The sequence below is a fragment of the Haliotis asinina genome, chromosome 12 (genome assembly GCF_037392515.1).
Source record: "Haliotis asinina isolate JCU_RB_2024 chromosome 12, JCU_Hal_asi_v2, whole genome shotgun sequence".
NCBI classification, from domain to species: Eukaryota; Metazoa; Mollusca; class Gastropoda; order Lepetellida; family Haliotidae; genus Haliotis; species Haliotis asinina.
In genome coordinates this window covers 53,563,641-53,589,148 of record NC_090291.1, presented here as the reverse complement: position 1 = coordinate 53,589,148, position 25,508 = coordinate 53,563,641, and the positions used below count along the sequence as shown (strand labels likewise).

The window sequence follows — 25,508 nt, the reverse complement described above, 5'->3', positions numbered from 1 at the left end:
CCACAACAGTTAGAATTGAAATCATTGCGGTTGTTTTGCGTCAAAACCTTTTCCTGCCAAATAAGACAATGGGGTGTTATTTTTGTGTTAGTGTGTGTTGTGTGTTTGTATATTGTGTGTTTGTATATTTTGTGAACTTTGTTTTGCAGCGATGCACCTGCATTATGGTGACATGACAGACAGCACCTGTCTCGTGAAGATCGTGAGCCAGGTCCGTCCCACGGAGATCTACAACCTGGCCGCACAGAGTCATGTCAAGGTGAGATCATTGCTAATGATGAAAGTACCCATAAAATGTGGGCTAGAATTGGTCCTCAGCAACCCATGCTTTTTCTTAAAGGCGACAAAGGGGATCAGGTGATCAGGCTCGCTGACTAAGTCAACATATGTCATCGCATCCCAGTTGTGTAGATCGATATTCATGCTGTTGATCACTGGATTGTCTGGTCCAGACTTGATTATTTACAGATTTCCACCATATAGCTGGAATATTGCTGAGTGCAGTGTTAAACAACAAGCAAGCAATTATAATGAGGAAAACGGGAAAATTTTTATCATCGTTGTGGCATGTCATTATTTCGCTAGTTTAGTTAGTTTTATGTTGCTTTTAGTGATATTCCAGCAATATCACAGTGGGAACATCAACAATGGACTTCACACACTGTACCCATGTGGGGATTTGAACTCGTGGGTGTTTTGTGTGACAAGTGAACACTTTAACCACAAGGCTAGCCCATAATTCCCACAAGTTCATGAAGTGTAATGACATGTCACTGATGCATGTCAACTTTTCACAACTATTGCATGTCACATTATGACATTTCAGTAAGGATACAGGTGTCTTTGTTAGTTAATACTACACAACACATTTGTGTATAAAGCTTTCTAATAATTGTTATCTCTTAGTGAACTTTTTGTTTCTAAATTTTCATCAGATGTGAGGTGATTAGTCATGTTGATCTCTTATCAGTCAATGTTTATCTGCAGGTTTACAATTATAAAAAAACTAAACAAAATGTTGTCTACACTGCTGTTATACAAAATATATTATCAATCAATTGTATATGTATCCTGAATTTCCAGAAACTTTCTATTCACGCTGAAACAAATTTTTGTCATTGATATTAAGTATTATTCATGATTTTGAAAACTCGTTGCTGGTTTCAGCAGTGTGTCCAAGTTTAATATCCACAGATGATTATAGAGAGCATTTACTCACCACTATTGCATATCTGCGAGATTACAGACATGAAGCTTTCACTTTCACACTGGTAGATGTGGACAATAGTTAAAAAGAAAGTTAGGAAATTATGATTTGAAGACATTGTAAGTCATGAAATGGTAATATACTTAGACATTACAATGTACATGTATTTAAACAGGATTAACCCCCTCTGTGCTGTTATTTCATCAAACTCAGCACATCACGTCCCTGTCTGTTTCCTGGCCATGAAATCCCAATCTTTTGACCACCAAATTTGTATCCGGGCTGATACAGATAGTTTTATTGTCATCACTGTGACTATAATGGCGTGTGTTGACACAAATCTGTGTGTCGATTTACTCATCAGCATTAGGCTGCAAGGTTTTATATAGAAAATGACATATTTTGTGCAATTTTCCATTCCACTGAAGCACAATGTCTAATCCAAACCCAGCACTCGAGATGAAACTATAGCAAATTGCAATTAATCCGTAGATCCGGGCCGATTTAGGAACCCAAGCTGTGGAAACTGGTCATGGATGAACGTTCGTGATCAGCGTCACCCGGCCTTTGAGGCTGCTGTTTTGATTCCATGTTAAGGGAGGCCAGCGCTTGTTTAACTCAGAGCATCTCATTTGATTTAATTGATTCGAAAGGAAATCGTGTGATGTATTAATTCAAAATAGAAACGTGATATCTGTCAACCTACGGACAACTCCATTTGCAAGTTAGGGAGCCAGAGTCCCACACAAAGCTGCTTCCATTGGAAACAGCTGGGGGTCAATTTATAAGTTTTCCCTTCTTCTTGCCCCAAGCTCTTTTTTGTTTTGAAAATGATTCAATGAATGCGAAGGAAAATATTGCCGACAAGTCAGGCGGATAGGCCCAATCTAGGAAATTTGTAGAACTGGGATTAGCCAGCACTTTCCAAAAATCTAAAACATGATAGCTCAAAGCCAGAGGTGATATTTGCTGGAAATGTGTCCATGTGATGAAAATGGAATTAATCAATAAAGCGGATAGGTTTTGCCGTTTTGGAAAAAGGCTTATGTTTCAATAAACATACGTACTGAAGCATTTGACACTACTTTGACACTTTTGAACATAAATATGATGTTTGTGTTTGTGCGCTGACAGCGTGATTGTTGCTGTCAAAAAGCCATGTTGACGCAAGGTTCGGTGGGTTTCCACAGTGTGGTGTGTGTAAACACTGATGTTTTCTATTAAAATACCCCTTCCTCTCTACTCTATAGGCTTGATGGTCAAATGCAACATTTGTGGTTAGTTTGCGATAGGATACTCAAGCAAACGGACAGTTTTATGGCATATGGGATATTTTTCACTGTCTCATCACTTATTTCTTTCAAATTGGAGTGTTTAAATTCTGTGTGGATGTGTAAAGAAATCATGTATGGACACATGGATGATGGAAAGTGTTGCAGACTTAAGACCCTGGAAACATCAGTCATGTAAGTTGGAAATTGATTGTTTTTGTGTGTGGATGACATGGGTTAGTCTACATCAAGGAGAATCACTGGAGTCATTTTGTATATAATCATACGGGGAAAATATAGAGTGTATGTCCAGTTTAGTTTATTGAAATGTGATGAGAACTTTGCCTGATTGTTAGAGAAAGCTATGGTGTACCAGTGCAATACTTACGTCTTCAAATTCTGTGAGAACAACTTGGTGGTACTTGTCATTTACCTGACATTTTGTTACTGTATCCTACATCCTTACCTGAGTATCTGTTGTGCAGGAGTGCTTTGAACTGACTGAGTACACAGCCTATGTACATGGTGTCATTTACCTTTATATTTTTGTATGTGTGTTTCTGTGTCCTTCCATGTCCTTACCTGAGTATCTTTTATGTGGGTGTTCTTAAGGTGTTCCTTCAACTGATCAAGTTAACTGAAAGATGTTTGTAGTTTATTCTTGTATGGTCACAAATCTGTGTTGTCAGTGTTTTTAAATTGTAAATATGACATATGCAACTTCTTGGAGAGGGCATTCCTAAGTTAGATAATTTGTGCCCAATCCATTTCATTTTCGAATAAAACATGTATAAACGAAACTGACCAAGTACACAAACAATGAAGGTGGTGTCATTTGCCATAATATTTTTTATGTGTATAACAAGGGCAGACTATTGGGGGAAACAGCTATTGCAATAGCGATAGCCCATTCCAACCTATTGCTACGACCAACTATTGCCATATTATGGCAATATTTTTTTCTCTCCTTCAAATGTCTTATTTGAAGTCAATTGCCAAATGAATATATAGTTTATATATAAACTAGTATAATCAAGTAATTTCAATCTCTCTTAGTAGCTGACAAGAAACTTGAAACCCAGTTCAAGTAAACAGTTAAAACATCAATTCAATGAAGCTGCACCAAAAATTTGAAAAAAACACAACAACAATTACAAAACAAAATAAAATATTTAATAAAAACTTAAGTCAATTACTAAACTATTTACAGTCACACATACAATCACTGCATTAATAGTTTTTCATTTCTGCCACTGATTAACTGCCATCGGGGGCTCAACAATTGCAATCCATCGATGGTACGATGCATCGTTACAGCGCTACATACCACATCCTTACCTGGTTGTTGTTTGTGCAGGTGTCCTTTGAACTGGCCGAGTACACAGCCAATGTTGATGCTGTGGGAACCCTTCGAATGTTGGACGCAATCAGGACAACTGGACTTACAGACCAAGTGAAGTTCTACCAGGCCTCTACTAGTGAACTGTATGGTAAAGTGCAGGAAATTCCGCAGAAAGAGACCACCCCCTTCTATCCACGCTCCCCTTATGGTGAGTGATTCCAGTATTTGTGTGTTGATGCTGTATGCACTGGGCCTGTTTACAGTATTCTTGATGTGGTTAGCAGAATTCTGTGGGTCCTGTTTTGCAGAATTTATTAAGGTCTTGTTGATTGTTATTTTCAGTATTTATGAGGGTGTTGTTACGATTCTTTATGGTGCTTTTTCAGAATGTGTTAGGGTGCTGTTTGTAGTATTCAGCTGGGTGCTCATTGCAGAATTCAGTGGGGAGCTTTTTCCAGAATTCTGTGGAAAGCTGTTTGCAGAATTCTGTAGGGTGCTGTTTGCAGAATTCAGTAGGGAGGTTTTACCAAAATTCTGTAGGGATTTGGTTGTAGGGTGTTGTTAACAGAATTCATTGGGGAGTGTTTTCATTAGGGTGCTGATTTCAAAATTCAAGATGTTGCTGTTTGTAGTATTTGGTTGGGCGCTGTTCGCAGAATTCAAGTATAGGGAGCTTTTTGCAGAATTCTGTAGGGAGTTGTTTGCAGAAGTCGGTAGGGTGCTGTTTGCAAAATTCAGTAGGAAGCTTTTTGCAGAATTCATTTGGGTGGTGTTTGCAGAATTCAATAGGGAGCTGTTTGCAGAATTCATTTGGGTGCTGTTTGCAGAATTCAGTAGGGAGCTGTTTTCAGAATTCAATTGGGTGCTGTTTGCAGAATTCATTTGGGTGCTGTTTGCAGATTTTAGGTGGGTACTGCAGAATTATGGTTTGTACTTTGCCGATTTATGAGGGTATTTATAATAACAGACAAAGGGTAATTCTGTATCCTTGAGGTGCTGTGAGCACAGGCGGTAGGAACTGAGTGTGAGGATTCAACTTGTCCAGGAATTGCCTGTGTCATAGTACTGTTGTATGTAAAACCCTTTCACCCCTTGTCATTGACATGCAAGGTTTGCCTTGATTAATCTTCACGCTGCAATCAATGCCAATACAAAGATGAAAAGATTGAAAGTACATTTACTGATCAAAGAATTTATTTTTCTTTGTCATGGAGGATATTGATTGTCATTTCTCTGAGCAGTGCCCTTTCTCTGATTTCTAATTTCAAAGAAGTAGAACAGTGAATGAGAGCTCCACCTTAATTAATGCTGAAACAAACTTGCATTGTGCTTTTGCTGGTCTGGTCAACTCAGTAAGATGACACCTGTCTCCTATGTTCATTAGTGGCTGATGAACATTGACACAGGTGTGGACAGGTATAATGACCAGTCTCCATTCACTTCCAGCAGTTACCACCTTTATTATATTAACCCCTGGCACCTGGGTGTAAACGATACCTGCTATCTTCCGGCAACAAACTGGCAAATTGTTGTGGTCCAGGAAAGTAGCCATTTTGGTTACTGGTTCAGTCAGTGAGCAGGTGTGATGGCTGACATTGATACTATGTCCAAAATAACAAACATTGTGAGTGGTGGGTGGTGAATTGGGGGGGATGTTCACTACGCTGGGTCACAGTGTGTAAACATGGAATGGGATTGTCCTCCATAACATTACCTGTTAATTCTCTAAAGGAAGAGTGTTACTTCATTCTTGTGATAACAGGGATGTCAAGGGTCTGGCCTTGGTCTTGGCCCTGAAGAGTTAAATCCGTAATTTGAAACAAGGTTGGCTCTGGCGTCTTTGATTTTTGTGCTGTTTTATTGTAATGTAGGGCCTGTAAATATTTGCTTGTCACTTCAGGGTTAATTCTGAGCCCTTAAACTTTCATGGTTGACTTCAAACACTGATTTTCTGAGTGGGTCAATGGGATTCATAGATGGTCATTAAGCCCATGTTTGTCTAGTGGAAGGAGTTACATAATGGATATATCAGGACACAATGGTGTTGATGTGTTGAAAATGTATTTTGCGTTTACCATCAGAACTGCAACACAGATATTCATCAGTACATGTCCACACATTGTCCGTGTATATCACATATATGAGGAATAAATATACAGATCTGTATTGCTGTGAAGATTACATGTTGGTAAAGAAACATTTTGTGCTAATAATGGATTTTTATAGTGTGCCTGTTTTCACGCACACGTGCATGGCTTAACAGTTATATGACTTTTCCCACAGGGTACCCATTTACTGCTGGATAAACACATGTATTTGTATATTCACAATATGTATCAAGAACTAAAGCATTTATTAACTTTCTCATGTCAAGATGCTAAAAATATGTTAACATGAAAAATGTTAAAATAGTTATGTGAAAATATCCTTTTGATGATGGGTTTGAACTAACATGAATTCTGCACCAGTGAAAACGCCATTTCTTCTTAGCTATAAAAGGGAAAGATTTTTGGATGTCAACTTCCGAAATATTATGTTCCTCATAATAAATAAGTTGACATGAATAGATTATGACCTTTAGTGTATCGCTTCCAAATGCCATTCAGTACCTTACGCATCTACATACATTCAGCAGATAAAACCCTCAAGGTAACATGATCCAGATTTACTTCCCCTGACGGTGAGACACAAACTTTGAAAGTCAAGTTGTATCGGACACATTTCTTCATGTGGAATGGTGATTGTTTTCAGGTGTGGCCAAGCTGTATGGCTACTGGATCGTTATCAACTACCGTGAGGCGTACAACATGTTCGCTTGCAATGGCATCCTCTTCAACCATGAGAGTCCACGCAGAGGTAAGGAACACCAGTCCAATACTGAGGTGTGATCAAGGTCAAACTCTTCATGAAGGGAAAGTCTGGTTAGGGGGCTGCGTGTTACTCTCCTTTGTCATAACAAGGCCAAAGAACTGGACGTGCAGAGTTAGTTCCCTTGAGCATGTCAGGATCCTGTAATAATGGGTTTGAATCCTTGGTCATCCTGATTATGTGTATCGGTTTGTTTGTCCATAGGATTCACCAGTGTGGTAATGGTATAAGTATTGCATTCCTTTAAACTGATCTCATACATGAAGCTGAGATGATGCAATGTTCAAAATGGCAATGAAAGAAACATATTCCAACATCAGAATCGGAAAACAGTTTGAGCAGTTGGATGGAAAGAGTACAAAAAGTCAAAAAGTGGATATTACAATTCCCCGTTTTTAATGTCGTTTGATCATAGTTTGTGTGTGATGTAGTTGCAAACTTGTATAATGAGATACATCAGTGAAATAATGGCACGAGTGAATGGAGAGTATGGCTGGCTGGCCAGCATAGAGGCTATGACAGTCAGGTAGAAGATTATCCAACCACAGATGACAACACAACCACTTTTTACCCCATCTGAAGCCTTTACCATGACAGGTACTTGCTTTAAACATGCTGAGAAACACAAACATTAAAATTTGTTTGACATTGTCAAAACAGTCAAAGATGTTTTCTTTGATTACTCATTGTGACAGGGTACAAAGGAAAGTCATATCGGGGGAGATTTCCTGTCGTAATTCCTCTGTCAGGCCATATTGCTTCCATGTTTACGCAGGCAAATGTGTCCTTTCCCCTTCCACTGACAAGGAAGTGATGTTACAGTAATCGGGTGATATTTTTGACATTTACGGACAGTAGCCCAACGCAAGGCGTGACTTGTGCTGGAGTTTAAAGGACTTAGTCCCTTCCTATTAACGCCACGTCAAGGCTGCTTTTTGATCACTAATTGCATGAAAGCTGATACAACATACTATTAATTTTGTCAAACAGATACATTACCCAGGATTCCCTGTCCTCCTCTCAACTGTTTCATCTCAAAGGCTCTTTGGGATTCATGATCCTAGTGAGATGTGTCACACTTTTTAGGTTGATATGATTTTTATTACACATCGGGCTGTCATAAAGCATGCTACTCTATCTCAAGCAGTTTTCTGAGTGAATGTAACAAAAATAGGAACAAACTTTAGAACCAAATTTTGACAATTAACGATTATTTCTTTTATCGTTTCTGCGTTTCATTTTCTCTGTATTTTTTTCAAAATCATATAGAAATGGTTGCTTGTTTATAACAGACTTGGCAATCTGTTCCAGTTCATTTGTCAGTAAATGAAATGTGATTTTTGATTGAAAAGAGAATATTATTCACATTTGGCTACATCATAGAGGAAGCAGATGTTTCATTTGTGCAGATTCATTGTTGACATTTCATTGTGAACAACAGTGTACTCAACAAACCAGATAAATTTTGTACTTGCTCTGTGTTGTTTAGCTCAACCCTCGTTAACAGGTATCAATAGATTCACATCACCAGAAAATAATAGGTAATTTATTCATTGAAGCTTACAATATGTAGTTTGGTTCACAATTCAGTGAAATTGTATAAATATTTTGATATATTAACTGCTGTTTGATTGTAATTATTGACTACTAAGTTTTTGATGAGTCAATTGGGTGTGTTTGATTTAAGGGTAATGAGAGGGCAGAACAGCATGCACACTAGGTGCATGTCAGTGGGTGGTGCAGATCATGCCAGGAGACGTGTGGCATCAAGCTATTGGTCCTTTTGTATATGCCACAAATTTTAAAAACTTTGGTCTAAATATATTTTCAGTTGTCTATGGCCTATTGCCTCCGTTGTACCCTGTGCAAGGTTCCCTATAATTTGCAGGCGTCCTATTATCATAATAACTAGTTGTAAGGGACATGTCTCCAGAATTGCAGGTTTCATACGAGGTCAACCTGCTTGCACCATGCTTGACAATTATGTTTCAGGCCAGCAGTGAACACGCCCTCAACACAAGTTGTATTGTAACTGGCAAAGTGCTAATTAGCACCAAGTTTGGATGAAATATTGTTAATGGGTTCTTAGAGAGAAAATATTGATTTATTTTTTACTGAAAAGAAACAAATGTTTGAAATATTCAAAGAAACTATGCCCTGTTTCCAGTTGTCTAAGTTTGAATGGCTGCTCCAAATGGTTTGTGTTTCATGTGGAAATTAATAAGTGTGTTCAATTGCAGTTAATAAATGTCTTGTTTCCCATCACTTTGAACTGCTGCGGTTTCTTGCATATAATGTACACTTTTAAAAACAAAATACAGATGTGTAGATTGGATGGCATGATGCACACATACAATGAGTTTAAAATTTTTCTTCACAATATACAGACATTACCATCAGCATGTCCCACTGTGTCCTCTAGGCTGTTATGAGGTGGGCAGTTAAATTTAATTTAATGTAATTCCTTTTGTTTCGTGTCTGGTTATGAAAAGTGCACCTTGTATGTCATAAATGAAGGTTCACCTAATAAATTTATTTTGAAATTTTGCTCAATATTCTTTGCATAAATCTTGAGGAAACTGGCAGATTGTGTCACTTCATCATTATTTACAGAAATCATGGTCAAATTACTGCCGTTGATGCTTATAAAATTGTTTAGAAGAACTTTGTTTGACAGAATGGATACAGATATCGTATGTGCCATATCTTGACCTTTGCAAAACTGAGAGCGTTGGATGATTTATGTCTGCAGTTTTGTTTGTTCTTACTTAACAATCAAAATAAGGGAAGAATAATTTGCATAAACAAAATTATGAATTTCAAGATTTGTAGAGTGACTGTATAAATGAGTTTGTTTAATTCTTGAAAACATTTTGACATCTTTCACAAAACTTTGAAATATATGATATCTTAGTTTTAGTACATAATTCACAAAACAGATAATTCAGATAGCTTCTTGGGATAGCAGGTTTATAGGGCATGTAGATACGTTATAGACCTTAAGCAAACTCAGAAACAATGAATAAGAAAAGTGATGATAACATAATATATGGGATTTTTTTAATGAGATGGTATGTTCAGTCTAATCCTAGCTCAGTATAATAATGATCCTGGCCATTTTTATCTCATTATATGACCAGCTATCCCCAAACTAAATGCATTGATTTCTCTCTCTGACCAAACATGTAATTTAAAAGACCTTGTGTACTAAATGTTAAGCAAACAATTTAGTCATTTCAGATTGATTTTGTGCAAACTTTATATGTCAAGTGTCAGTTGTATTAACATGTTGACTTCAGTGTTTGAACTTTGCTTTTTGCTGGCAAGATGAAACTTTGAATTGTACAAAAAGTGAGTAATGTGAGCGACATGTCACACTCACGTAGCAGGTTTGAAAGAACTAGTGTAAGTGGCAGATTGTTTGAACAGAACCCCAATATCTAAATAAACCCAGGTGTAAACTTTTTTTTCACTTACAACATGAGAAGCAAGCCATTAACCTTTGCCCACTGTATGCCAGAGAGGTGTAACCATGGTAAGTGATATGCTAGTAATTGCCATGTCACAATTCTGCCTCATTTGTTCCAAAATGGCACAAAGTGTATCAACATTTCATAATTATTGCAACTGCCATCCCAGCTCCTGAAACAACGGATCAGTATCTTTCCGTACTGAGTGTACGGCGGCCAGTGTAGCTATCTCACTATCCAGTAGTAGCTTTTACCTTTCAATTAGTTAGATATGGTTCTGTAGCAACATCAACACAGAAACAGCTATCTAGGAGTTACATGATAGTTACACTGATTACCACAATCACAAGACCATTCTTCTTGTGTATACACCCTAGAAGGGGCCATTGACAACTGTCAGGGCTGGGAGTTCTCAAGTGCTCCACTAATCAAGTGTGTTAAAGAGGAATCGCTTGATGGATGGGAGGAGAGAGCTCGAGTATGGATAGCCGTAATTATTGTAATTATAGTATTATGTTAGCGCATTGTGTCGTCAAACTTTCTGCCTGAATGGGTGTAACAACACTGACGATTTTGGCCTCAAGGTGTTCTTTTCATGCCTAGATGGTTGTCTTTGTGTGTTTAAGGCAAGGGTTTAGGCAACAGAAGATCTTCGCACCCTTGTCAAGCTTTTTGAGCTGTCTGGCTGTTTTGTTAAGTTTGTATGTGGATGGCTGGTTCCTGCACTTAGCATGTCATCGGAAAGCTGGGATGCAAACATTAGTAGTGGTTAGATGTTAAATACAGTTTCATGCTTTGTTGAAGAGTTTTACACTTGAATGATGATAATTGATAGGCTAGGATTGATTTCTATTTTTTTTTATTAATGTTGCAATTAGATATAATTGTATTTGAATTACTTGTGAAGGTATTGTGGGCTATAAGTATTCAGATACTGGAAGATTTTGTAAATCTTAATATCAATAGCAACAGTGTATTAATGATTAGATATGTTTGGGAAAGAAATTGTCTTTCTGCAATTTTATAAGATTTCTGTGTATCAGTCCAGTCAGAAAAAAAAAACTGTTTCTAAACATTTATCACATGACATTTGTTGCAGTAAGCTTTACAGTGGTTCTGTCAGGCTTAGTTAGTGTATTGAATTACGGAGTGAATTTGATGACTTTGTGTTGGACGTATTCCCAATCCTCCAGGGAAAGGTTTATCACAAGCATATAGAGTTGCCTCCCTTTGTCCATCGCTGCTTGCTGTGGTGGCCATGCTACTGAGTGTAACTCTGGAAGGCTAATGTCTGGTAGAGAGGGAGATAATAGCATGTTGACATTACAACAAATCACTTGAAATAACAAATCTGGCCTTCATCTTAAAGTGAATTTGAATGGTTCTGTTGTGGCCATTTTGCAATGGTTGCTAGACATTTTGTGGACATATTCCTCGAAACACTGCCTACAGCTGATCAAGAATACTAATCTATCAGTGAGTTTTGAGTGTTTGGCTCTACTTTGATGGAAACCATCTTCGTTTATTCTGTAGGCAATCATTTTTGCCATTTTTACTTAGCTGAACGTGAGATATGAAAAGTGGTAATATTTTTGGTTTTATTATGCCAATGAAGAAGGGTTAGTCAATAGCATGCAGGCCATGTTAAGTGACTTTTCAAAGATTGGTTTCTTTTCTGCTGGACAAATAGATTGTAGGTGTACTGGATGTAGGATGTTGGGATTTTGAATAAGAGATATTCAAGGTGACTTTCAGAGCAATACAAGTTCCCCTTACCTGAATTTCTGAACAATACAAGTAGACCTGACTTATATTTCAGAACAATACAAACAGACCTGACTTATTTTTCTGAACAATACAAGTAGACCTGACTTATATTTCAGAGCAATACAAGTAGACCTGACTTATTTTTCTGAACAATACAACAATACAAGTAGACCTGACTTATATTTCTGAACAATACAAGTAGACCTGACTTATTTTTCTGAACAATACAAGTATACCTGACTTATATTTCTGAACAATACAAGTAGACCTGACTTATTTTTCTGAACAATACAAGTAGACCTGACTTATATTTCTGAACAATACAAAAAAACCTGACCTACTTGTCTGAACAGTACTAGTAACCCTGACCTGTATTTCTGAACAATACAAGTAACCCTGACCTATATTTCTGAACAATACAAGTAACCCTCACCAATATTTCTGAGCAATTTTAAGATCTAAGCACTAAAGTAGCCAAGACCTGTATATCTCAAGAATATGGAAGCCCCGGTCCTGTATTTCTGATAATAATGGGTATTTGCATCCAGTACAGGAAACCGTGATTATGATGAACATGCATATGATGGACTGACAGATAAACTGAACTGCTTGTTTGGTCTCAGTCACTTGTGTGTTTTAACTGATATGTGTGTAAGAGACATGGGTTTAAATTAATCAAAATAAGTGGACCCTCATAGTTCATGATAAATGTTGTTTACTGTAATTTGATACCTAGTCAGTCAGTTTAACTGTGACTGTCTCTTTCATTAATCTGAATGTCTTACTAGTTAAATCTCATTTTGTTCACATTAAATAGATATTGATATGAGTAGAAGCATGTCATAGACACATTCTTCTGGAGAGAGGATGATTTGTTTCCTTTTCAGACATTGATATCCAAACTCAAATTGTTCATCTTTACTTGCAGGTCCCACTTTTGTGACACGTAAGATCACTCGGGCTGTGGCCAAGATCACCCTTGGCCAGCAGGAGGAGTTGCAACTGGGAAACTTAGACTCCAAGAGAGACTGGGGACATGCCAAGGACTATGTTGAGGTAGGTTGACCTAGATTACAAGAAAGACTGAGGACATACCAAGGACTATGTTGAGGTAGGTTGACCTAGATTACAAGAAAGACTGAGGACATGCCAAGGACTATGTTGAGGTAGGGTGACCTTGATTACAAGAGAGACTGGAGATGTACCAAGGACTATGTTGAGGTAGGCTGACGTAGAGTACAAGAGAGATTAGGGATGCACCAAGGTCTATGTTGAGGTAGGGATAACCTACATTACAAGAGAGATTAGGGTTGCACCAAGGACTATGTTGAGGTAGGGATAACCTACATTACAAGAGAGATTAGGGATGCACCAAGGACTATGTTGAGGTAGGGATAACCTACATTACAAGAGAGATTAGGGATGTACCAAGGACTATGTTGAGGTAGGGATAACCTACATTACAAGAGAGATTAGGGATGCACCAAGGACTATGTTGAGGTAGGGATAACCTACATTACAAGAGAGATTAGGGATGCACCAAGGACTATGTTGAGGTAGGGATAACCTACATTACAAGAGAGATTAGGGATGCACCAAGGACTATGTTGAGGTAGGGATAACCTACATTACAAGAGAGATTAGGGATGTACCAAGGCTACATGTTAGGCTACCAGATCATTCTATGATGTTCTCTGCACCAGAGCATGGTGGTTGTACTTTCCAGAATTCTTGTCAAGATATAGCACAGCACACCACCCCTTGCTGAATGTCAACAGGTACTTGCATTTGGAACATTATATCACAATGAACAACACTGCCACAAGGCAGCACATTAGCATATGTATGTTGTTGTTGCAGGCAATGTGGATGATGCTGCAGCAGAAAGAAGCTGAAGACTTTGTGATCTCAACCAATGAGTACCACAGTGTGAGGGAGTTTGTCGAGAGGGCCTTCAAGATCGTTGATGTGGACATTGTGTATGTATGGGTTTCTCTGTGAGCTATATTTGGGATTTCCTTCTGGTATATCAGCACTATGTTGGGAATAATTGTTAAAATCCACACTCAGAAATACTCATCTATGTGCGTGGGCCTACAAATCATCCAATTTGGGCCAGACTATTCTTTGACTGATTGTAACATGTTGTTTGGCAGCAGTTATCAACAAATACGTAGTCTCCCCAGCAGATCCTCCAGCAATCAGCACTGGTTCCAATTTGAACCTGTAATCACTAAACATTACGCTTTTCTGTTTTAGAGGCATTTTAGAAGTTGCCGGGCTGAAGGTGCCGGAACAAATTTTATGGATGATCAACTTCTTTATTTTCACAATAGCGACGTTTCGGTCTGGATTCTTATACCGTTTTCAAGCATATGGGAGGACAAGGTGTAACAGTTTATATACAGGTACATGAGATATTGCTGAGGAGATTAACAATAACAACAACATAATTGAGGAGATGAGATAACAAAAACATCAAAGGATATACTTGAGTTGTTGACATAACCAGTAATTAGTGTGAAGCCAGGGGTGGGGGTGGGGGATTACAGCTTTGAGGAGACCGATCAATAGAGGATTAGTGATGGAAGCCAGAGATTAATATTTCTTGATTAAAGTGTCGAATTGGTTAGGTAAAAATATCCCCTGATCCCTGTTTATAGAAGGGTTGTGTCTGTGGATATGAATAGCCTCTGCCAATTTTCTCTGCTTGTACTCATGTTTGTTGGGACAATTGGGACACTATCAAAACACTCTCCAGCAACAAACATGAGTACAAGCAGAGAAAATTGGCAGATTGTTATCTCATCTCCTCAATTATGTTGTTGTTATTGTTAATCTCCTCAGCAATATCTCATGTACCTGTATATAAACTGTTACACCTTGTCCTCCCATATGCTTGAAAACGGTAAGAGAATCCATACCGACACGTCCCTATTGTGAAAATAAAGAAGTTGATCATCCATAAAATTTGTTCCGTCATTACGCTTTTCATAAACTGTAATGTGTAATAAGTGACCACAATAGCGCATGGGCATGGTTATGTAATATATCCATATACAGATAACCACCCGTCGCCTGTGGGTTTGACTGACACTGAGACCCTGTGCACTACCCTGTTATTGGATCTGAGGGGATTGACTCATGTCAAGGAAAGCCTAAATTCTACTGCTCCAGTTTTTATAGGGATAGTTATATCTTTCCATGAGTGAGTGAGTAAGTGTACAGTACTTTTAGCAATATCACATAAAGGGGCACAATAAATGATCTTACCATGACACCCATTACTTATTTTCAAAATATATCAGGTGTTTATGTAATTAGAATGATATATCTGAATCACACTCTCTAAAGATGAGATGTCTTTTCAGATTTATCATTTAAAGTCGTGTGTCATCTGTATGAAAATCCAATCAAATTTACTTGGTATCATGATTCAGTAAATATGCCATACAAACCCCACCTATTTTCTTTGCTCATATATCAATGCAGTGAACTCTCATGGTTGGTAAAATATGATAAATAGTATAAGCTGTATTCATATGCAGTTTATGAAGTTTACTTAGTGAGAGAAATTTTAAGAGTGATTTTATGTGATAAAGAGATTAGTACTCCCATTTGTTTCCATATCGAAAGAACATAGCACATATTAAAAATATCACAGTATATATGGTATGTTCATTATGCAGTTGTTCATTATGTACTGCTGTCAGCTCTGTGATAATCTCTATGATTAGTATGAAGGTAATGGATACACGATGTCACATTTCTAAAGGAGGTATGGAATGGATTTCTCTGCAGAATTTATCATGTGAACAACAGGAAACAAAATTAAGAGAGAATAAGAGATTGTATATTTCAGTCTAAGAAAAGAATGTGCACTTTCATAGCTCCACTGTTTGATTCCTGCACTACACATGTCATATCCTTCACCCCATATTTAGACTTGTTTAGATATGTCCATGAACACACAACAAAAACACTGTGCATGTCAGTCTGTCCGTAGCCATTATTTTCCTGTTAACAGAACCATGCTAAGGGTGGGAAGCAAATATTTAGTGTTATCAACCTCCGCTTGTTATGTTAGTGATAAAAGATTATCAATAAATATTGAATTTCCATGGCCCTTTGATAACCAGTCACATAGTTTGGCAATATAAGAATTTATTTATGTAATAAAAGGATTTTGTTTAGAATCTTGCTTTTAAAAAAACTTGTGAAGTTCTGGGTTTTTTCTTTGGTGATATAACCATATCTGTCCGCCCACTGCTTCCAAAGCCACGATGATTGTGTGATGTTTGAAGTTTGGGGCAGTAAGTGCGAGCTGATTTCACATCATTTAAGGAGTTTATTGTTCACTAGTACATATTAATCACAGAGAGTTAAATCGGTGTGACTGTGTCTCTAGACACCTCGTTAGAAATCATGTGGTAAACTTCCAGAGTTGACTGAGGGCAAGGGACAAGTATTCTATTCAAACTCTTGTCTGCCTTGTAGATACACAGATCGGCAGTGTTTAACATTTAGACTATGAATCTGTATTCCGAATTTCATTCATTACCAGTCTTGAATTTGTTCCTGAACAGATGTAGAGTTGTTTATTCTTTAATCAATGAAAGATTATTATTCCAAGTTAAATGAGGGATTGCAAGTTGTTGTAGCAAGATCTGAACCACATGTACTGAGAAGTTGACTAGTTCAGGTGCCTTCCAACTTTTACCATGGTAACTCAAAAAATGCCAACAAACCAGGTATATTAGTGTGAAGTGAAGGCACACTGGTTATTAGGAGTGAGGTAGCTGGGTTTTATGTTGATTTTAGCAATATTGCAGCAGTATCATGGTGTGCGATACCAGAGATGGGCTTCACACTCTGTGCCTACATGATAAACTGAACCAGGCTATTTGAAATGATGAACACTTTCACCACTAGGCCTCCTTCCCCACAACCCCTTCCATCTTTGTCATCTTGATGCCAGCCCAGCCAGCTTGGATTGTTTTCAACCTTGTGTGTTTGTTTGGTACACAAACACCATTCTTTAACCCCAGCAACATGGCAGCAGCCTGGACCAGACAATCCACTGATCAACAGCATGAGTATCAATCTGTGCAAGTGGGAAAAGATGACATGTGTCAACCACATCATGTGACCACCCGATCCCATTAATCACCTCTTACAACAAGCTTGAATAGCTAAAGACGATTGCTAAACCAGATCTTCACTCATCAACAATGCTATGAATTCCCAGTCAGACTGGTGCGGTTGGGTAGCCAGGTGGTTAAGGCATATGCTTGTCATGCCGAAAGTCTGGGTTAGATTCTCGGTATGGGAACAATGTTTTAACCCCATTTCTGGTGTCCTTGCCATGAAAAGGTGACTAGGCTTGTCGTAAGAGGCGACTAACGGGATCGGGTGGTCAGACTAGCTGACTTGGTTGACACATGTCATCGGTTCCCCATTGCGCAGATCGATGCTCATGTTGTTGATCACTGGATTGTCTGGTTCAGACTCGATTATTTACAGACCGTCGCTTATAGCTGGAATATTGCTAAGTGCGACGTAAAACTAAACTCACTCACTCACTCACTCACTCACTCACTCACTCCCTTGCCATGATATTCTTGAATATCTCCAAATGCGGCATAAAACCCACCTCACTCTCCCATATGTCAAACTGTTTTTAAAAAGCAAGGAAACACACAGTTATGATAGGGTCTTACACAAGGTACTATTTTACAGTGTCCTTGCATCATCCAGCTGGCATTGATCAGTTTGTCAGTAACTGTATAAATTTTATTGAATGAGCTTAGATTTATGGTCACATAGGCAATATTTTTGCCTACAGAGACTAATTTAAATCTGAAGCTGGATATGCGTTTATCATTTCAGTGATAAATCTTTTATAATCTTTATATCTTTTATACTATTCCTTGACTATGAGAATATGGTGCATGGACAATGGACATTCTATGTTACTAAAAATTTAAGGGCAGCAAATTCTTTCTTATTGCTGAGTTGTTCCAATCTTCGTTTTAGTAATGTAAACAATTTAGCTGAATGTTCAAAATGCAGATTCTTTTCCCTGATCATTTATTTGGATCAGCACAGATTTGTTAGTTGATTTACATGTTTGTGCTTTTTATACTGCAGCATTGCAATCATACATACACTAGTTAGTTTGAAACATATGTCAAAGAATGTGAAATCTTCATGTGTATACATTTACAGCCATGAGCAGAATTCACTGAATAACCACCACTTTATATATTTCAATCTTTTAAAAATATTTTTGAACATTTTTTAGTAATTAAGATTTAGAAGACATTTGTTTTCTCAGCACAATAAATCCTTGGGTTTGTCAAGTGTATGTTGTGGACCTTGTTGGGAGGGATCTTGTTGGGAAGTGATGGATTGGTGGAAGAACTGTACCTCCATGCACCTCATCCAATACTGTTATCAACAAACCTGTCTTTCTGTCCGGGCTTTCCATGTATTTAGAAGACTCTAAAGAGAAAACTGTTGAATTTATGTGGCAAGAAGCATGTTCAACAATGAGAGGGAAAAAAGAAGGAAAAAAACTTTTTGTCTTATCGTATGTACGACCATGGTTGAAGTCCCATCTATAGTGCTTCCTCTGATTAAAATATGTATATGTTCTGATAGCGGTGATTACAATAGCTACAACATGCAGATGTGAACTGGAAATAGCACGCAGGCAAGTCCTTCGTCTCTGAACACCAAGTTTTTCCATACATTACAATGTGTCATTGTTCGAGTTGGACAGCAATTAAGATCACAACCCAGCCAGTGAAAAAGTTTGTAATTGACAAGTGGAGGACTGATTAGGAAGTAAAATATGACAAACGTTGAAAGAATGGCTGCAATGATGTGGCATTATGACAGTAAGCCTGGGATGTGGCACCGACTCTGAGTGCACTGTGTGTTAAAACATGTGTATTAATCACCTAGTTCCATACCAATACTGACGTTTATGTGCAGTTTTGCCACACATACACTGAGATCTGTCAAGGGGTATTTACGAGACTTTCTTCCCTGTTTTCATTATCAGGAGTCTTCTGTACATATGGCTTTGTCATCAGCCTCCCCAGAAGAATTTATGTTTTCAGTGCTTTTTTTAGGGCCTGGACATTAATGTTGAACACATTTTGGACCAAATATTAGCTTTCACTGTTTCGTAGTTGCAATCTTTTCATGCTTAGTGCACTTGCTATGCTTGCAACAGGGTTTGGGCATGGGCTTACTTCTGTTGTTCAGTCAGGTCACTGATCTAATGTGCCTCTAATGGAGGTTTTAAAAAACCCCTGGCCGTGATGTTCCCTTATTCCATACTTTGTATTCTTCCATTTTAGGGGGTGGGGGAGATGTATTTGCTTTGGCCACTTTGGCCAAACTTTCAATGATTTATCTGCACTTGTTCAGAGCCTCGTGTTCATCCAGTGTCTTTCCTGAATGTCAGTACAAAGGTCACATCTTCTTTAATACCTTGTTTAATCCTCAGTTTCAAATTATTACAAAGAATGCAATGTACAAATAACTCTGAAAAGTGTTATGTGTTCATGTTTCAGCTGAATAACAATTATTTTCCAAATTCCTGTCCAGGTCCACCAAGTTCAAATTCAAGTCAAAAATAACATTTGGAAACCCTTTGGTGGTGACAAAACTAGGACTGAGTATCATTGCTAGAGAACTGGTTCTGTCACCTATCTTGTTAACATTTTTGGTGACTTTGAATGTAAGATGACCATATGTCCAATTTGGGTACATGACTGAGGGTTTTTGCTCGAATCTTGGTCAGACACAAATCAAATCACCAGTCTTGTGTCGGTCTTGACTTGTAGTACAAACAGACCAAACTAAATGATCCGTTATGTGGCTCTGGAGACACCTTTCCATTTCTCTCTCAGGTTATTGGAAGATGACTTTGTGATGATTTTAATGGTTGGCTGTGGTAATAGCAAGAGGTTCATGGACATTCGTTTGTTTGCTACACTAGGCTTGTCTCTTGATATTGTGTTTAGAGTTAGTATCTGCCCAGAAGGAAGTATTTATCATCCAGTATTGGTTTCCAGAAGAGATATTGGCTGTACAAGATCGTGTGATATCTCCAAAGAGAAATTGTTTTTATAAGTCAATGTGGACTACTTTCATCTCCCTTAACTGTAAACAAAGATGGCCACCACAGTTGAAATATGGATTTTGGACTTAGTAAGAAACCAAAAAGAGATGAGAACTACATGTCACTAATGTCAGTCCCCAGTGATACTGCAGAGGGCAAGTAAATCCTCACTCACTCTCGCTCACTCACTCGCTCACTCACTCACTCACTCACTCACTCACTCACTCACTCACTCATGTCTGACTGTTGCAGCTGGGAAGGTGAAGGTGTCAATGAGGTGGGGAAGGACAAGAAGACTGGTACTGTTCGAGTGAGGGTCAACCCCAAGTACTACAGACCTACAGAAGTGGTAAGTGGGAAGCTCCTTTTGGTTAAAGAGATGTACATCCTGCCTTAGTTTCAGTCAATACACTCACTAGAATCAGTCATATTACGGGCTGACATCTTCCTTGCACTTATTTCATGCCATCACTGATTGACTACCTGCTACTGTGCAGTATCTTTTGAGAATAGGAGTGCCACCTCCACTGCCACTCTCACTACCCATGCAGTATTCTTGAAGGTCAAGTTACTTTTGAGTGACTCCTCCTTTGCCACTCTTACTACGTACCCACTATCATTCTCAAGTTCAGAATTGGACAGTTGTATTTGACTTGACCCCTCAGTTTCAAAACTCACTACCTACCCACTATATTTTCAAATTGAGAACTGGACAATTAGTTCAGACTGACGCCTCCCTTTCCACCCTCACTGAGTGATGGGCTGTGGTTGTGAAGCAGACAGGTTATTCAATGCCAGTTTCTGCGGATATGCCAGACATATTCCATATCAATATTAATTATGTTATATTATGCCCCTGCTGTAATGCATCACCAATGCAAGTAGAAACAGACCCGTTTGTGTTGGATTTAGTGACATTCAGAGTTTTCTTTATCAATTGCAAAATATTATGTATTAAATCCCATTTTGCTCGTTTAGTGTCATTTAAGTACAGATTCAGGCGGTAAGAGACGATGAGGGGTGTGGGGTTCACTCCAGAGTCTCCCAGATGATGAATGGCGTCATCCAGGAAACAATGATGGGCTGTGGTTGAAGCCCCATCCATCACCACAGCAGTACTGGTGATTGTCTGTCAGGCCCAGGGTGGTCACCGCTGGTCGGGGTAGGGGGAGAGGAGGGGAGGATCCTTGCGTCACTATTTACAGCCATCTTTGTACAGACAGTTGATTTCGGCATGTACATGATGTAGAATTTTGAAAAACCCTACCCTTCTTGAATTCTGGATTGCTTGGTCATCTTAATGGCATGTCAAATGGCTAGAGTCATTGCACATATCAATCTCTGGAGTGACTTGATCACTCACGTTATCCAAAGGCCAGTGCTCAATGATTGCCTTTGTATGTCTAATACAGTCCAGGTTAACAGATTTGCCTGTTTACAAAACTGTTACTAAACATTAAACATATTAAGATGCGAGAGTCATTGCTCTCATCAATCACTGGAATTTCTGGTTCAGACTTGATTACTCACTTTAGACCAGTGTTCAATGATTACCTTTGTATGTCTAATACAGTCCAGGTTAACAGATTCGCCTGTTTACAAAACTGTTACTGAACATTAAATGTATAAATAGAAGATTTATTGGGAGTTGTACTAAGTAGTTACTGGATGTTTCTGCTGCCAAGTGTAAAGCTTTGGTTATCACATCTATCAATGGACTAGGTAGAAGTATTTGTGTGTCATCTCCAGATTTCTCATGTGATTAAGCATGTTGAAACTGACAATTCAGAAACTGTTATTCCTTGCCAAAAAAATGGCGTCATCAGTTCCATCTTTGTGATATGCAGAGAAAATATTTGTTGTAAATAATGCAACAAAAAAAGTTCCACAAAATATACTTGTAAGCAGAATATTGCATTTTCCCATGAATTCAAGCCATAATTTTCCTTCTTGTATATTCCTAAATGATTGTTCTTATCTTAATGGAGCTCTTCTTGTTGGCCCCCAGTGAGTTGACAAATGTGATGGAGAGAGTAATAATTTCATGGATGGATGATTCCACAGAAAAAAACTCTCTTCAAAAAGAGCATGGTTTACCAGGGAGCCGAGGCGATTGGTTTCACGAGCACTAATTTGTGTTTATACAGTGGAATAGAGGGTTGAAATAACTTGGCGCAAATTTGTGTACATTTTGTTTACCTAATTGAACGCAGTAGTGTTTTTTCATTTGCTGTATATGATGAGGCGTGTAACGATGGTGGCATGACATACGGACATCACTGGGAGTTTTTACACTCACTAAATGATGCACTGATAGACAGATTGCAAGAATAAACACAAGAAGCTCTGGCAGTGTTTGGGCATATTTATGACGTCTTGTACTCTGTAATGGAGACAATGGCACACAGACCGTGTTGTAGTGTCAAACCACAGCAATAAAAGACTCATTAACAAGACTTGTTTTATGTGAACTCATGTTGTATTTTCTTAGAACATCCAGGTTTGTATCTTGTTGTCTGTTGGAGGTGATGATGTGTAAGAATGAGAGATTCTGGTGATAGTTCACCAGAAGATGTTTCGGCAAATAACATCTTTTTCATCGGCTTTATTGAATCTTTTTACCATCATATGATTTAGGGATGTAGGTTTTTGTTGTTCTTTCCATTGTAGGGTAAATGTTTGGAATTTTCATTGCTCTGCAAAACGGCTTTGTTCAGTTTCATAACCTTAAAAGTGGATAAATCATGTATTGCTTGGCCTGTTTTGACGTGTGCTGTCAACCATATTTTCCTCATGACAATTCATCGATGGGAGATAACATTCTTGGCAGAGGGACTGACGGTGAACATCGACCTGTTGTAGCTAACTCTTTTGTTCTGAGCTAATGGGACCTCATCATTTACATGTTCCAGGTAGATACAACATATTTTCTTTGTTTGGTTCTGAAAAACTTCTTGGTTCAATAGGAGGAATGAATAGCTTCTGCTTTGCTTTAGTGTTAGTGGCCATTGTTCACAAGTTCCCCTTGATGATTTTATGGCAGAGTCCATTCTCATTAACCAACACTCATAAAAGTCAACAATTTGTGAATGAGTGACTTGTCTTTATGGAGGATCAACAATAGTGGTATTTTGCTAAAGATAATTATACCCTTTTCAAACTGTTTGTTTGTTTGTTTGTTTGTTTAATGCTGTACAGTGCGCCATTCCAGTTGTGTGAAGGCCTGTATACAATCTGGACCAAACATTTACGTCTTGAGCCAGGATCTGCACACTGACAATTTTATGACATGTATTAACAAAGCAAGCCTAACAACCAATGCTATCAGTTTCATGGAGTTCTCAAGACCTGCTCTAACCTGGGTCTCCACTTGAAGACCTACTCTGACCTGGGTCTCCCCCTGAAGACCTGCTCTAACCTTGGTTTTCACAGAAGAAATGATGATTGGATGGCACTGGTAGTGTCGGCTGACGTCTGATGTAGCTCTTTACTCATAAATACAATTTTCAAGACTGGTTACCTGGCTATGCTATAAACAACAAGTCATTCACCTACAACTGCAAGTGACTTTCAGTCATACAATTGGCTAAATAAGCAATATATTTTACATTTCTGTTTCCATGGTATTTACAGATAATTGTCTTTTGATAACATAATGGCTTGTGCCACATTGTCTGCTCAGAACTGTGTCAGTGATTTTGTGTTTTTGTATTAATTGTTTGTGGTAATGATAAAAAAAGCAGGCCTTGAAGTTGATTTTATGCCTCTATAAATGAAAATAAATTGGTTAGAGGTTTGATGGGTTGTGCCCCCCTCACATTAACCTGGTTCTGATGACATGCAGTAGGTACAACAAGGACTGGCTGGCTTGGAGTCAGTATAACGTGTGTCAGTGGTGTATTCATGCTTAACTGTGGAATTGGTATCTCCGTGAGATGCACAGGCAAGCATGTCGCCAAATGAGCAAAACATTCTTAAGTACAACGCTAAATCCCATTTCACCTGGCTCACATAGTAATGGAGGCACCACAACAACATGCAATTGTCAGATGTTCACTGCTGAAGTGTAGCCCATGAACATGTGCTGGCAACCCTGATAAACATTCATCCCGAACAATCACCAAATCCTGGCAGGCCAAGGAACATAACTCCTTATAGTGACACCTTATATAACTTGGTCCCTCAAGCAGCTTACCCATAGTCCAATGGTTTTCAATTAATTACTGTTTTCACTAGTGCTACAGATTTGAATCTGCCTACTGGTAATTACAAAAATGTGCATCCACAATGAAATGACACAGGTTCTTACTGAGTCTTACTGGCACCACCGTGTAGGTTTATGTTAATTTTGAACTCTGTTGCCTAAAGTGTAAATGACATCCCATCTAACAACCTCTGCTCATTATAAATATACTACTTTTAGAATTTTTCAAAATGTTGTCAATAGAAGAGATCAGTCTCCAAAACCTTTGGCACAGACTACAGTCAGGTACATTTTTTACAATATTCAAATTTCAGAATATCCAATCTGGAGTTCTCATTGCACCATTTGCATCCTGCTGTGTTGGAAACGAGCTTCGAAAAGTTCACTTTGTGCCATGGCCAACTGTGAAAACACTTTACATGTATGAAATGTTTGGAGTTACATAAAAGGTGTTAAATGTCCCAGCTGACGACGTGGGTATGAAATGAGCCTGACCTGTGCAGGCCGGCTGCGTGCCTCCCGTCACCCGTGACATGTTTGCACTTGTTGTTTTCGCTGTGTGACAGGTATCTACATCACCATGATGAGCCTTACGGCAGATCCCTACCAGTCAGATGTCTTTTAAATTGAAGCCGTTTTCTTTACGACCTGCTACAAAATATCGTTAATGATGCCCAACAGAAAAGTGTGTGGTTATTAGTATACGCGCGCTGTGTTATTATACAAAGGGCTATGAGTTTAGCAGACTGCACACATCCTGGTACCATCTTTGATCTACTCTCTTGTCGCTTTTTTGCCAGTCCATGTTTTGGGATTACCCACCTTCCGGGGGTAATTGCGTTATCAACAGATTGACGTTCCAGCTGGGCAGAGGCCAGCCTGTCAGGGTTTCTACTAAATTTGCGATTCCAACAGTTTAAAGAATTAAGTAATTGCAAAGACTGAAGGGCGGGGGTTGGAGGAACATGAGGTATGAAATCAGCAACGCGGATGTAATTGACATACAGTGAAAGGTGACGACTGATTAGTTATTCCTATCCCTCATCGCTAAAACATACTTGCCATATGCAGGATTTCTCCACAAACAAACAATTATTGCAGTGCAAATATTTGTTCTAGTCATGATTAGACCACATATATTCTTCCGAATGAACATGTTTCATGGTGAGATATTCTAACAAGGCAGAATGGGGCCCTTAATGCTGTATATTTGACATGTGGGTAGATATTTTGATATCGGGT

At 38.5% G+C, this 25,508-nt stretch overlaps 1 protein-coding gene across 1 annotated transcript in view; it reads left to right on the top strand.

Annotated features, from left to right (window-relative positions):
• The window catches only part of LOC137257961 (GDP-mannose 4,6 dehydratase-like), a 59,854-nt gene that overhangs the window by 21,149 nt on the left and 13,197 nt on the right, over positions 1-25,508 (top strand). Inside the window, exons 4-9 of the mRNA XM_067795481.1 lie at positions 150-259; positions 3,836-4,028; positions 6,572-6,676; positions 12,854-12,981; positions 13,786-13,904; positions 20,315-20,411. Of these exons, the coding sequence (XP_067651582.1) occupies positions 150-259; positions 3,836-4,028; positions 6,572-6,676; positions 12,854-12,981; positions 13,786-13,904; positions 20,315-20,411 (752 nt within the window). The remainder of the gene's footprint in view (positions 1-149; positions 260-3,835; positions 4,029-6,571; positions 6,677-12,853; positions 12,982-13,785; positions 13,905-20,314; positions 20,412-25,508) is intronic.